Source organism: Mytilus galloprovincialis, chromosome 8 (assembly GCF_965363235.1).
Source record: "Mytilus galloprovincialis chromosome 8, xbMytGall1.hap1.1, whole genome shotgun sequence".
Lineage (NCBI taxonomy): Eukaryota > Metazoa > Mollusca > Bivalvia > Mytilida > Mytilidae > Mytilus > Mytilus galloprovincialis.
The window spans coordinates 23,939,353-23,955,550 of NC_134845.1; the positions used below are offsets into that span (position 1 = coordinate 23,939,353).

General features: G+C 31.6%; 2 protein-coding genes across 3 annotated transcripts in view; one reads left to right on the plus strand and one right to left on the minus strand.

Annotated features, from left to right (window-relative positions):
• LOC143085370 (uncharacterized) overlaps positions 1 to 7,147 on the plus strand; it is a 117,321-nt gene extending 110,174 nt beyond the window's left edge. The window contains exon 5 of the mRNA XM_076261652.1: positions 7,002 to 7,147. Within this exon, the coding sequence (XP_076117767.1) occupies positions 7,002 to 7,132 (131 nt within the window). The 3' untranslated portion in view covers positions 7,133 to 7,147. The remainder of the gene's footprint in view (positions 1 to 7,001) is intronic.
• Positions 1 to 16,198, minus strand: part of LOC143085371 (deoxycytidylate deaminase-like) — a 250,128-nt gene that overhangs the window by 61,490 nt on the left and 172,440 nt on the right. The window lies entirely within an intron of this gene.

A 16,198-nucleotide genomic window follows, 5' to 3' on the forward strand; every position in this document is an offset into this window, starting at 1 on the left:
AAATCCATGGACAAAAAACAAAATTGGGGTAACAAACTAAAACTGAGGGAAATGCATAAATATAAGAGGAGAACAACGACACAACACTACAATGTAACTAACACACAGAAACGGACCAAGCATCAGACAAAATCCCACGAGAATAACAAATATAACATCAAAACCAAATACATGAATTTGGGATAGACAAGTACCGTGACACGTCTTATCGCAATGTCAATTTACACTTAAAAAATAAGAGAAAACAAACGACGCAACGTTAAATTGTAACACAAACAGAAACGAACTATAATACAACAATGGCCATATTCCTGACTTGGTACAGGACATTTTTAAAGGAACAAATGGTGGGTTGAACCTGGTTTTGTGGCATGCCAAACCTCGCACTTTAATGGAAATGTTAAATATAACATAGAAATGACAACATAATATTTATTACAGGACTACAATACAAATAAATAGGAAAACGTATTATACAAAGAAACACATGATTAATGAATAACAAAAAGCATCAGGTTTAAAATTTAATACGCCAAAAACGCGCCCCGTCCACACACACGGTGGGTATGGTTGTCCTGCGAGAGAACGTACTGTGCTGGTGATTTGGTCCTGTCAGGTGCTGGTGGGTCCTGATTCTGTGCTGGTGGGTTTGTTTACATTGTATCAGAACGGCAATAAAACGACTGTTTTGTTGCTTAATTTTTCTCTGATGCGTCATAAGTACTATGCAAAGTACATTACAACAATATTATATTGCAAAAGTCGTACAAGTTCGTTAAACGGAATTGTCCTGACGCTGTGCTGGTGATAAGAAAAACGGTCCTGGTACTGTGCTCCAATGTCCTGGTTCTGTGCCTTTATATTTTAGTTAAAAGAAGCATATTTTCAAGATCATTGATGCTGCATTGTTATTGACTAATTAACTGTGGTCTGCTTTCTTGAAATTGACATTGTTGTGAATCTGTTTACTGTTATTATGAGAGAAAAAATACACCTATTTTTTTTATTTATCTTTTTACATCAACTGTAATTTTATTTATTGGCCTGTTGATGGAACCCTTCTTGCCCCTTTTAAGATAAGAAAATATGTTAACGATTTTCGGGATTACGATCATTTTGCAAGCTTACCAAAATACGTTGTAATTTATACAATACTTATATAATGCAGATGATGTGGTATGTTTGTTGTCAATGGAAAAATTTCCATAAGAAACCAAAGAAAGTATGTGTTAACAACCATACGTCATCGTACGACCTTCAACAATAACCGATAAAATAAAAATGTAAAAGGTTTGCATAAAAATGTAGAGCAAAAATATAGAAAAAAGGACTTACTGAGCGTTTGAATCATGTGTCTTTAGCAGCTTTAAACACATTTGTTTGTGAACAATTGAGTGCTGACTATAAGAATGACAATAGTATTGCGGGTTTGCTTGTTTTGGGTTTTTTTTCGGGGGGGGGGGGGGGGGGATAAGTTAATGCGAGGTTACAGTGAAAGTTTTAAGCTTGGAATAGTTTCCCGTAAGATTTAAAAGTTGTATTTTAAAAGAAAAATGTATCTTATAGCTATTAAGAATCACTTGCTGTATCTGTAAGATATTTTCAACATTTTTTTTCGAAAACCTAGTACACACTAACAAAACTAAGATTTCTTAGCTTTTTCATTTCAAAATTCCAAAATAGCTTGTTAGCTAAACCGTGAGGTCATTGTTAGGTAAGGTAAAGTACCCTCCTTTCGAAGTAGCTTGGTCCTACAGACAGAAAGATGTGTCATTTGTCGGACTAGTCTACTCTTAAAGTAGGGTAGTTTACATAACTTACAATGACTTTTCTGTTCAGCAAGCAAGATAACCAAAGTAATCCCTTTGTCTACACACTCATTGAAATTGGCTGTAATATTGCAAAAGATCAAGCGATTGGGACAAACTTACCGAGTAAAAAAAATCAAAATGTCTATCTACCTTGCACATTTTAGAAAATTCAGATCAGATAACGAAACTGGGTCCAGCAACATTTATAAGCAATTTAAGATTTTGACCCTCACAGTTTCCATTCACCACAAATATTCTCGTTACAACGAATCATTTAAATACAAAAATACGAGTTGCAGCCTTTGGTTATCTATTTTAAAATAATTGTATACGGATAAAGTTATGAAAGGCAGCAGGTCACCTGGGTGAGGAGTCCGTGTCATCTGAAATAAATGCTAAGCATATATCTAGATAGCGACAGATAACCATGACATTAAAAAACTCTCTTCTTTTCGATTTTTTTCGAACAAATTGACACATAAAATGAATTATATAGTATTGTGGAATTTTTAACTTGTGTTCAATTCATTGGTTACACCTTTTACTAGAATAACAATCCTGTCAAGTATGAGCTGGGTAAAATATTTCAGAAAAGAAGATGGAAATGTGAAAGTTTCAGTGCGTCAGGTGCAACAGCATACGAACAGCTAACATGCCTTGTCAGGGTGGAAGCTAAAAAGTCCACAAAAATTTGATTTAAAACCTTTATTCGTTCCAACAAAGTTAATGATATTTTGTTGAGGATTTAACCATCTACGACAAGATTATTTTTTTTTAGAATTTACAGCTCTTCTATAAATACATGCAAAGCAAACCTTGATTATATTGCTTGCTATGATTGTTTGGATGGTTGTAAACGACAGGTAAGTAGTATGTTTACTATATACTAGAATTTGTTTGGACAATAAACATTAACTTCAATTCCTGTCAGTTTGTATTTGTCCAATCAAATCCCAGTATGTATTGAATCTCCGCCTACCTATTGTTTGAAAATATCCTTGGAGCAAACATAGCAAGCAAGTCAATTAAAGTTATTTTTTGCATGCTTTTAAAGAAGAGTTTTACTATATAATGCAAAGAAGCGTTTAAGTCTTTCGCCAAAAAATACTATCAATTTCTTTTTGTCCTATGTAAACTTCCGTACCATTTCCTTCCATTCATGATCATTAAATTGAATTGTAAAATATTTCTTGGTACCTTCTTAATTCCTTTATAAGTCTTATGTAAACATAATTATGACAATAACTATTGTGAGCACAAGATTTTAATCAAACATTAAAATGTGAACTTAAGTTTTGAGACTTTTTTAATCGACACGATTGGGATTTTTGCATATGAGAACATGGTTTATCTATTAGTTGAACATGCGGCTTTGAACTAGCTTTCAGTACCTGTGAGCATTTGTTGTTCAATAATGTGTGTCTTTGTGTTATTATTTTTGTGATAAATTGTAGTGTTGCTACACCACTGTAACAATGAAGGAGGAAATTGGGGGGGGGGGGGGGGGTTGAGTAAGTGGGGAGGGGTATGCGGAGCGCTAACAAACATGTCTATGCAGCATGGGCTTTGATCATTGTTGAAGCATCAATGTAAGGGGCATTTAATATCTTAATAAAACTATTTTTATTTCAGATAGTATATATTGTTATCTGATATTGGACGAAAGAGGTTGCCCTGTTATGTAATTGTGTAATACAAGTAACGATCATTTGAAAAAACATATTAAACAGCCAAATGGATGCACAAGAGCTAAAATAGGAGTCATAGATACTATTGACAATAATTATCTGCCCAATTTTATTGATTTTTTAACATTTGTTTCAAATATGAGCAACTTCTTATCCAAAATCACCAGCACCGTATCAGGACCCACCAGCGCAATGACAGGACCCACCAGCACAGTATCAGGACATGAATAAATTGAAAAAATGCTAAATTTTAATAAATTGCAATGTTTTTTCACAAAATAGTTTTGTCGTGTGGATTGCGGTATAGAAAGCGGACTCTATGAGCATTTTTGTTTTATTTTTTCAGTTCGAGATTTTCTGAAAATGAGCATTTTTGTGTTACGCTTACTGAAACAGTTTAAAGGGTCAACTTTTTAATGGTTTACATATGAACCCATAAAAAACAAAATTGAAAAATCTCAACTGTTTTCTTCTATTTTTTATGAGTGAAAACGTCAAAAATCATCATTTTCGTCTTTGTTTACATTTTTTCATTGATCACCAGCACCCGTCAGGACCGAATCACCAGCACAGAACATTCTCTCGCAGGACAACCATACCCACCGTGACACAAGACTCACCAGTGACGCCCAGATATAAAAGATCGAAAGCGAAAAAAAGTACAAAGTTGTACAGCACTGAAGATCAAAACTTGAAAAAGCTTGTGTCAAATACGGCTAAGTTTTTATGATTGGGATAAGAACATCCTTATTATTTAGAACAATTAATGCTATTGCAAACAGTAAATTTTATCAAATGAATATAACAGATATACATAATGAAACTGAAGTATAAACTCATTACATAAAACAAACACAAAAACATAATGAATGACCAACACAGAATAGACACACCGACTCAGTCCAGGCCTCAACGCAGTAAATTATGAAAAGGACGTCACATACGATGGTGAAAAGGCATTAAAAATTACGTCACATATGAATATATGAAATTTCTGAAACAGCAGAAAAATTACGTCACATATGAAGAACTATATCTCAAAAGTAAGATAGAATTAGGATTGATTAAAGATTTAAATAGAACTAAATACTGATATTGCATTTAAACACAATGCATATTGCAATACTTATTAAAAGCAATCAACTATAATATATATATATGTGCAGTTTGTTATGAATCCAACTTCAAACGTACATTATCGTACAGATTATGTTGACCAAAATTAAATCTAATAAATGACGGCGGTGATTAATTTTGTTTCCATAACACATTGTAAACTCATCGATCGTTATTCTAATACGAAATAAGTTTGCAGTGGTGTACTGTTGATAAGATATCGCCAATAGATTAATAAGAGACAAATCTTCATTGAGGAAACGCATGACGATACCAGATTCTTTTAGGAATTTGATGTAGTAGAAAACGATGGATTTAACCTGGCTTACAGCTAGGTAAACCTCTAACATTGGGTTATAATCTGTAATACTATAAAAAAAAAACCAAAGAAAAATATAACAAAGAAACACTAAAAATGCATAAAGACAAAGTAAATATTAACCAATAATGAAAGACAAGAATACACAAATTTACAATAACATGATGACGGGATGTATAAGTACTGAGCCACGTCATATGTACCAAAGAAACACAAAAAGGCAAGAAAACAAAGCCAACATAAGCAAAAATGGAAGTCAAGAATAAAAAAAGTTAGAACAATAACACAATAAAGGGATGTATACGTACAGAGCCACATCATATGTATCAAAGAAACACAATAAGGCATATAGACAATGCACATTAACAAAGTTGAAAGACAAGAATACTAAAACTAGTATAGAACAATAAGTCAATGACAGGATAAATAAATACAGAGTCACGTCTAATTAATATAACAAAAAAAACCGAACTAAATACTAGTAGTAAAAGCAATATTCATTAAGACAAACAAAAGACTAATATAACACGTTATTAAGACTAATCAGCATCAGTACCAAAAATATACACTTCAAAACCATCGTGTATTATTTGTGAAGTTGATACGAATTATTTATCAACAAGGTCTTGGTACCTTTCGACATAACGTTTCCTTTGACACACCTTTGGTTCATCAACTTCCTACTAAGACACTGATGACGTTTACAAAGTCTGAGTAGGAGCTGCAAGCTCTTGAATACTGAATAATTTGGGAAATGTATATCCTATAGGCTGGTGAATTTAGTGTATTGCTACTAAGTTTTCGTGCAATTCCGTGGCCTTTATGTAACTGCTCTACGTTGATTGATGAGGGATACCAATTCAATCCACAGCATCTTTGTATGATAGCATCAAAGGAGTGATAGCCAGCTCCGTTGTCAATGTCAATTCTTTTGTTATCTGCTGGACATTGTAGGTCCTCGTGTGTTTTCTCTTGGCATATCATACATTCATCTTTTCAAGTTTGATCTTTTTCGACATAGCGTGGTCATATATCTATATGTTATATTCAGTAAATGTTATTTAGGCAAATCTGTAATTACAAGTACCAAATACAAATATCTCATCAGCTCCGAACTTAATGGTAAGATAACTGAAATAATTGAATTTAAAGCACAATCCAATAGTTTCTAAAACTATCCAGTACGACCCATACTCAGTTTGTGAAGGTTTATATTTATAACATTCAAGTGCAAAAAAAACCAAAAACAAACAAATAGCTACTTAACAGAGAAAATTCGTCTTTGTTCTTATTCGTCCGAGGGAGTTTCTCTGCACTTGCCAAATGTTGTTAAACAATAGTTTTATGAACTGTAGTCATATAAAAAACTTTGTCGGACAGTTATATATTGTTTTATGTGAAAAGAGAATTGTTGCTGATTGAATGATGTGAAAACAAAAACAAAATCCAAATAAACCAATACTATTTCCTGAGAAGTATATGTGTTTCTTTTAATAAATAATAAAAGATAAACAGAATAAGAAATGTGCATAAGATCCATTATTTTGCCTTTCTACTTTTTATTCGAACGTCATTGATGAGTCTTATATAGACGAAAAGCGCACCTGACGTACATAATTTCAATCTTAGTTTCTATGATTTGTTTATTCAAATTAACTTCTACATTTTCAAAATTCGTCTGAAATAAACAAAAACAATGTTCTCGCCATACACAAGTCTAATATTATTACGTTTATAAATGTATGTACAATGTACATTGTTTGTGTACGTTGTATGAAAATACAAACAACAAAAAAGTGTTCCAGTTTTAATGACTTAGCTATTTTATTTTATCAATATCACATGTATTCTAATACATTATTATTTAAATACAGCTTGGAAAATTAATTCACATATATTGTCATAATATTATTGTTTACTCTGTAACTACTGTTCTCTGCTGTCTTTTGTTTGTCATATATTGTATATATTTTCGTTTGCCATAGCATGTATATGCTTCTTGCAAATAAAGTATTCATTCATTTATTCATTCAATACACTTAAATTACAGTAATTACTTTATTACAGACTCAGAGTATCCAACAAGTTTGAGAAAACAATTTAACGGTACGGCATTAGGGATAAAGAATATGTCAGTCTTCAATATCCCCGCTATTTGTAAGAAGATCTTTTGGAATACACAGGTAATGTTTTGCTGAAGAGTTTAAACTAATACTTGAAAAATTTGCTGCAAAAACATTGAATACAGGCTGAACTATATGACCAAAATAGATCTAAAAGACTTACAAAAAGGACGTTTAAAGACTTAAAAGTTAAAAATGCTGAAAAATTAGAGGCTATTTAACGAACCAGATGTTTTAAAATTACACACACAGCTGGAAGGTATACCTCCAAAAGTACTTTAAATTTAAATTGAACTCATTAATCCCAATCATTCTGAGGCCATGATATTTACAGGTTATACATGACATGACATGGGTCAACTAAATTCTAACTGCTCGAAACAATTAACCACATTGATTGTACAAAGCATACATGATTGACTGATAATGATAATATCATTTCATAGATTTCAAAACATAGTTTATTTATATATTTATCGCCTTCTCAATACTATAATACACATTAACACTGTGTTTTTGCTTGCTGTTTTTATCGTATCTGATTGACTATGTCTATAATAATAAACGCATTTGTGAACAAATCTTGTGTTATTTGCTGTTCTATTAATAGCCAGATAAAGAAATGACGTTTTTAAGTTTTAAATCTACTGAAGGAACATGACGTCACCACTGGGAAATACAGGAGGTAGAAGAGATCTCCAAATCTTAGAGAGGGGGAGTAAATAAAATACCTGATACATATATTCGTAGGTAAAATTTTATTGAAAACTGTGATAATACTCATTACTTTACACCATTGAAATAAAAATATATATATTTTGCAAATTATTGATAAGATATTTAAGACATTAACAAACGGTTAACTAAATTCATTCTGTCTCTCTTTTTTGTTGGAAAGGGGGGTGGTATCTATTCATTTTGTGGTGATTTGTATATATCTCGTCCGTTACATAGAAATGCATGTAAACTTATTGCCCCTTTAATCAACTTATTCTGTACAATAAAACAATACTAGCTTTATTATTTGTTACATAAATAAACATTTATTGTTTTCAGGTTATTAACACTTCTGATTCACATCCTGCTGATACATGTAATTTTGCATTACACATTGTCATGCTTTCTCACATGGCTATGACAACAAGTTGAAATTGGGCTTAGGCTTAGCTGTCATCACTGCGAGGTCTCTGAGATCGGTACTTTGTGTAATATGTTATGATTACTACCAATTTGATGTATAAATCACTTTTAATTGTTTATTACAGTTTTATGTGATGTGAAGTATGTTAGGGGAGGGTCGAGCGTTCACAAATATAATCTGCTCCGTAGACAAAGTTGTAGATCACATATACTTTTGAGTAATTACTTTTGCATTTTCGACATCAATTTTCATCAATTTTCATTATCGAATATATAGTGACTGTTACGCCGTATGACGTCATATCAAAAGGTTGAGAACGATCAGCTAAGTTTTGGTGATTGCAAGCATTCGTTGACGCGGTTGTATTACTGTAATTTCATTTATTTTCATTGGCTACTTATGTTCGTGGATATTAGATTTCGTGGTTGATAAATCTACAGTATTTAATTTTGATTGATCGTGACATTTTGTTGTTAAATTTATCGGTATAACAGAGTAATTTGCTTTTCGTTTAATAGATTTTCGATTTACGTTCCATTATGTATCTTTTAGCTATTTCACTGATCCCGTTTAAAGGGGCATTGGCTGTCAAATTCATGTTCACCGATTTGACTCAATTTCTCATATTTGATTTATAACACTGAAACGTATATCGAAGTTATAAAAAGTCTATAATAAACAATTTAAAAGACATGGAGTCTGAAGACTGCCGACGGTCAGATAAGCGATATAATGTTTATTTTCATATCAAAGGTTAAACATATAAGTTAAGCATCGTTTTAACCCGTAAAAGAATGGACTTTTGTGAATCGAATCAGTCAATCAAACGATTTACCTATGTTTCACTTTCAATATTGACATTCTTTTCCATTTTAATAACTGATCTCTAGCTAAGGGGTTATATTGGAGATCAACAAATTTATATCTGCATATGGGCTAATTGGCTAAATCTTGACAAATCTTTAGAAGCCTTTTGTTTCTTATTATTCGTACATTTAGGCATATATGCAAAGTTCATCAAAATAGACTCATAATAGATACAAGGTATACAATTGTGTACAGCAAAAGACTCATCCATGACAAACAGTATAATATTATTGATACACAAATACAAATTCAAACTAAACATATTATGATTATCTCCAGTCACCAGGCAGTCCAAAATATCTGGAAACCAATACCATATAGAACAAGTAATAATTTGCCTGTATAAAGACAGAAATATGTGACATTACTAGTAATATAGAATTTCAAATTCGTAGTGAGTCCATATCTTCTTTTTTCTTACAATCTTTTTCGATTACAAATGTTTGATGTATTTCACATCTTAATTTACAATACTGAAGTAAAGTCATGTTTACTAAAATATCCTTTGCTAGCTTGTATACACAAATTGTGTACAGTAAAAAAACCGGTGTTTGATGGGATTCGTTATGCTCAGTCTTTAGTTTTCTATGTTGTGATTTGTGTGCTCTTGGTTCTCTTTTTGTGTTTATCTTATTTTCCCCATGTTGTTGTCAGTTTATTTTCGACTTATCAATTTGAATGTCCCTTTGGTATCGTTTGCCTCTGTTTTTCATGCAAACCTGCAAGTATCATGGAATTATTTTGGGTCATTCTCACACTTACATGATAATCAGTCCTATAATCATTTGGTATTTAACTCTGTCTGTTCTGCTGTTAAACATGTTAATGTGTGTCATTTCTTCAATTTTTGTATTTTTCTAACAAACTGCTGCGTGTTTGTGATTGAACATGTTGAAATAACACATGAAGTTATTTTATTTTATTTAAAGCATATCGAGAATAAATACCTTCACTGTTGAATAAGGATCCATTCACCTGCAAACAATTGTAACCACCTGTTCTAAATCCTAATCCAGGTCGGAATTGGCACTGAAATAAAATACAATTGTCATGGAATACGACTTTTAAATAGACAAATATGATGTATATATTTTAAAGAACAAAAGACAGCGTTAACGTTTTATGAATAAAAGAAGGACTTAAAAAATTTGAACCAGAATTAAATTGAAAAATTTCGTTTTTCACTACAATATTTAGACAAGTCGTTCTCTTGTATTGTGGAAATATAGCAAAATCACTAATTTGTCCTTTAAAAAGGGACAAAAAGATACAAAGGGATTAAAAACTAATGTTGAAGATAGACTACATCATGGACATTGAAACTAAACCATGATAGGCGAAAAAATCGAAAATGACCAACAGCACTCTACAAAAACCTCACAGAACAAAAAGAAAGAAAGAGCATTACGAAACCACTAAAATTCGTGCATTATCTCAGGTTATACGGTATCTGTCCAAACATTTATACACCATAGTTTGTAACGCATCTCTGTGAAAAATTACATAACATTTTAGTTTGTTCTGATATATTGATCTGACTTGCACACAATAAGTAATTTGAGGCATTTAAATAGTTGGTAGATAAGGTGAACAAAATATCAAATTAAGGTCTTATTTCAATTTACCTTGGTATCGGGATGACATGTGTGAGTGCCTCTAAATACATTTAGGAATATATCAACATATTCTTCATCTTCATCAAGGTCACATTGATTTATATCAGTATCGTTTAAGTTCATATCTATAAATGCAACACCTCTATAAACAAAATGAAAACAAAAATAGTTCGCTTTTTCTGGACATGCAATGTTAACTAAAGGTGATAATCATATCTTACACGAATGTATTATGGTACGAGTGAAATAAAATATGAAACATATATATGAAGCATCAAAACTTATATAGCACATGCAATTTTTTTAAAGAAACTGTTTCTCTTGTATTGCTTCCCGAATACGATTTAACGACTTAATATGTATAAGCATACGACAGAGGACAACAGTGGAGCAGGAACTCTTTACCCTTTCAGAGCACATAACTGCATAATCTGGGTTTGGTTATATTCGTTACTTTTTATTTTAGGTCTCTTTGTGAACTGTTTTGTAAACTGTTACACACATTTTGTTTTCTAATTGTGATGTTTTTTCGTCTTTCTTCCAATTATAAATTTTGTTATCTTTTGCATTTTGATCCGTTTTTCGGTTAGATGGTTCGAGCGTTCCAGTTGACGGTTAATTCTAACTCACCAGGAAATCGTCATCTAACAGTAACCAATAATATTATAGTTGCTTACATCCACGTAATTTAGACTAATGGTCTCATTGGCTATCATTCCACATCTCCTTATTTTTATATATTTTTTTAAAAAGCATTCAATGTGTTCATTTGATCATAAACCCCATGTTGAAATGTCATTCGTCTGAATTTAACTTGTTACGGAAAATGTCGGTTAGAACTAATAGTACGTTGGAATATTAAATTAAAAACGTTTAACATATTCGGGACGATTTAGAGCTTGACATATCATGTATTCGCCTGTCTATTGTTGAAGTTCACATATTTCCATTTAATTTTTTTTTGTTATTTTTGTCGTTCGGTTGCTGTCTCATTGATTTGTTCCCAATATATCTGTTTTTTTCATAATAAGTATTTGATAAGAAAACTGAAAAATTATTGAAAATGCGTACTGAAAATTGGAAATAAAAACACATCAACATAACTTACTTGAATACGAGCTCTCCAGTGGCATCTTGTCCAAATATAGGCACAGAAAAGGTAACTAACCAAATATTACTAAACCCACAATCAAAATAAGGTTGACTCCAGTGTCCATCTTCTTTTTGTGCAAAATACATCACAGTATTCTCGTCTTGAATGTCTATACTACCGTTTCTATTTCAAAAAGATTATAACTAAGAAATTGATAAGGGTCAATTAGACGACAATGAAACAATTATAGGTTCCGGTACTATAGTTGCCTGGATTTTTATATTGTTTCTTTAAATGTGAAATGTAAAAAAGACATAAAACAATGAATCCAGGGAATACGGTATTGATAGTACTAAGTCTTTCATAGTCTCTGTAAATTTCTATGCAAATTTAGATTTGTGTAGATTTTAGGGCGATGCGGATTTTGCAATATTGTAAAGAAAATTGTTTCATTTTTTAGATCAAAAGGTTTACATCTTAGCGTCGTTTTGTGTCGGTTGGTTGGTTGCTATTTGAGGTATAACACGTTTTTTCCATTAGTCGTCGTGACTGCAGTTGTACAGAAGATAAATTAAAGTTACACAATAATACGAACTTTCAAGATACGATGCAAATTCTAATATTTCTTAAAAATATTGAATTCGTTTGTAGATTAGTGCAAATGTTTGAGACAGTCCGCAAATTTTACAATATAATAGTAAAAGGTTAAAATGCGAAATAGTTTGTAAATAATCCAATTGCTAATTAATGTTCAAAACAATTGTTCGGCGCAGATTAACTTACATGTATGTATAAAATTATTCACTGACCTCTGGTGCCTTTCCGATAGAATTGACGAGGCATTGTCCCAATTTCTTGACTTCAAATTGTAATACCACTCTGGCTCAACTGATGTTTGATACTCATAAGCAAGCGAGAAATCGAACAGACAAATTACTCCATTTTTATAATAAGCATAAGGTGCAAACTCTTTGTATCTTGAGAATACACTTGGCTCAAACGCAAGACCAGAACTAAAAACTTTGGGTGATCCTGAGATAACAACATTTCTGGCTAAATTAAAGAATGTTAAATCAGGATAAGACTCCAATGTTCCTTTGTTCTGATAAATTAATGTCGTCATGTAATTAGAATTATAAATAGCTAAGTTTACATATCCATTCCACAGTGTGAAGTCTAGAGTTAAGTCAAGATTAGCCGCAGAGTATGCGCACATGTCTGTATGAGTATTTTCAATTACATTAAGAGCAGTGATTGTTTCCAATTTACCACCTCTTACGAATAGTATAGTTCCATGCATCAGAACATAACATATAAAAGTAAAAACTGATACTCTGCATGGATTCATCATCAACTGAATAGACTTTCTAAAACAAAAGGTTAGCCTGTTTGGTTTTTTCAATACACAATTTTCTTAAAACAACAAAATTATTTTTTTAACAATCAGGTGATGAAATGATGGACCCAGTATGAACATTTTTTTTAACCGCTTAGTTAATACTGCACAAGCTACCTAAAGAGGTAAAGTATATTGTAAGTACTTTAAAAAAGATCTTTGATAATCTATAATAGCATGAATTATACTTCACGGGCAGAAAAGACCATAACGAATTTTCAATTAAAATAGAAAATAAATAATATCAAAATTAAATGAAAGACCAGTCAAGTCATTAAAAAAAAATACAGAACTAAAAAGGTCAATATAAAAGTACCACATCAAAACAAGTCAATGCATATTAAAAGTAACACAACAAAAAATTTAATGTAAACGTAACAGAACAAAAGATCCCTAGAGGTCAATGTAAAAGTAACCCTTACCTTTTATATTATTTATAACCTTACTATAAACCAATATCTATTCAACATTCCTACAGTGTAACAGAAACACCGATCTTAACTAGTACTCTTACCTCATCTTTTCGTAATCTTGATATCTTTAGCTTTTACATAACATAATTTGTGTTTGTTTCAAATCCTCACCAGTTGCTACAGCAGAATATTTTAACTGGACTGTATCCCACTCAGAAATGTAATAATCAACATTGTTCACAAAATGCAATTTTCATATATGCCCTTTACTAGAAGAATAATGTTTCTATCATAAATAATAAGGCAACCATTATATGAAAATTAGCTAATAATTACCATGTTGAATGAGATTTAGATGTATTCAGAAATACACTGTGTCAACACTCCTACGCCAAAAAGTGTTTTAACGTGTAAATGTATAATTTTCAGTACGCTGATGAACCACCAAAAGACAGTGCCAAAGATACAATCAAGTCTACCAGACACCTTTTGATTTGCCTTTACCTGCTACTATAATAATGTGTTATAAATTAAATCATGTCTTGCCGTACTGCAATATCTATTTGCAAACTTTAAAGCTCAATATGAACTGACTGTAATTGCTTAAACAGATCATAAATGTATATGAACGTGATTTCTTTACTACAAGGACATAATTCTTCATTATCAACATCATCCAGGTTTGATTTAAATAATCAGTCCTTATTATATGCGGCGGGGTTAAACATGTTTTTTTTAGATCACAATCCTCCCATATACATCTAGCCAACGTAGAAAAACAAGCGCACAACAATACGCACAGTAAAACTCAGTTTAAGAGAAGTCCGAGTCCGATGTCAGAATATGAAACTAAAGAAAATAAACAGAATGACAATAATACAAAAATAACAACAGACTACTAACAGTTACTGACATGCCAGCTCCAGAATTCAGTTAAACTGACTGAAAGATTATGTCGTCATCATATGAATATCAGGCACAATTCTTCCTGTTAAGGGTTTAGTATTATACCTTCATGAAATATATGAGAAGAACATAACCCGTGTCATGCAATAACTGGTTTAAGCATGAATGTGTTTAATTGCGATGCAAAGACCCAATAAGTGAATCAATATTAAAGCCACAATATGCAATCTTCAATGACTTGACAACAGTATCGTAACTAGTTTTGTTAGCTTTTGAGGTGAATACTGACATTTTTGTGCTTTATAAAGAATATTACCATAAAAGATTGGATGTGAAATACCTGAACGTATAAGATGTCTGCATGTTGAATTATATTTACGAATTATTTCCTTGTACCGATGAGAAAATTTTGTAAATGTTTTGATTAGTTTGTGATATCGAAAACCCTGGTGTAATAAATTTTCAGTAATACATACATTTCTCTCGTTAAAATCTAATACGTTGTTACATACACGAGCGAATCGTAAAAGTTGAGATATATAAACACCATAAGATGGTGACAAGGGAACGTCACCATCTAAAAATGGATAATTAACGATAGGAAATGAAAAATCATCCCTTTTATCATAAATTTTTGTATTAAGCGTCCATATTTTATAAGCAGAGGATAATCAATTCTTGAGAAAGTAATAAATTTAATTGGAAACACATTGGATATAGAAAAATGTTCAAATCCCAATTAAAATAAACTTTAAAAATGGTTCTACACCAGTTAACATTTCGACATAGACACTTCATGATCAATAATGCTCGATGCCAAAATATTTACAACTTCAAAAATTACTCAAAACTTGAGGTGATGATGATACAAAGAGTGTAGCCTAATTTAAAAGTTTACGTTTTGCAGTTTTGTCATGTTTTATCTGTACTAGACTAAGTCCTTGAGAAATTGAAAATTTCTACAGATGATCGCTTGGTGATTCTTCAAGTCTCCAAATATGTGGTAATTATAAATTTTCATTTTTTATTATATTTTTCTGATAGGTTAACTCAACATATATACCAGGCTTAAATATTTGTACGGAACGCGCATTAGTTTAGTTTAAACATATTTTATTGATCAAAACAAATGGATTAGACACCAGGCTCAAGCTAGCAGCCACTCGCTAGCAGCCACTACGCTAGCAGCCAGTTTTCAGATATGTCTATGAACGAAAATAATGCATAAGATTCTTGACCACCATACTTTGTGTACAAAAAATAAACCTTTCGTCTAATCAAAAGGAAGCGATATCTACTGCTTCATAACTAGAATGATTCGTTAAAACAAAAAATATTAAAGCATGAGCGCAACTTTCTATTTTTGTAATGCAGAACAATTATTATTTTACGGGAACTATTTGACAGGATGCCGAAAATATGGAAAGCAATTTGACACAATATCACAAAAATAATTTCTGATGTCTGATTAGTATTGTCATTCAGTTGATGAACCGTAAATGATTTTTTTAATTCATTGAATAGTGTCTTCGACTGCTTAATTATATATTAAAAACTCATAGTATTGTGGTTATAAATTAATAAAAACATTTCGAGTACGTTTGAATCTTATGCATTATTTTAGTTCATAGACATATCTGAAAAATGGCTGCTAGCGTAGTGGCTGCTAGCGAGTGGCTGCTAGCTTGAGTCTGGTCGATTTAGCCAAA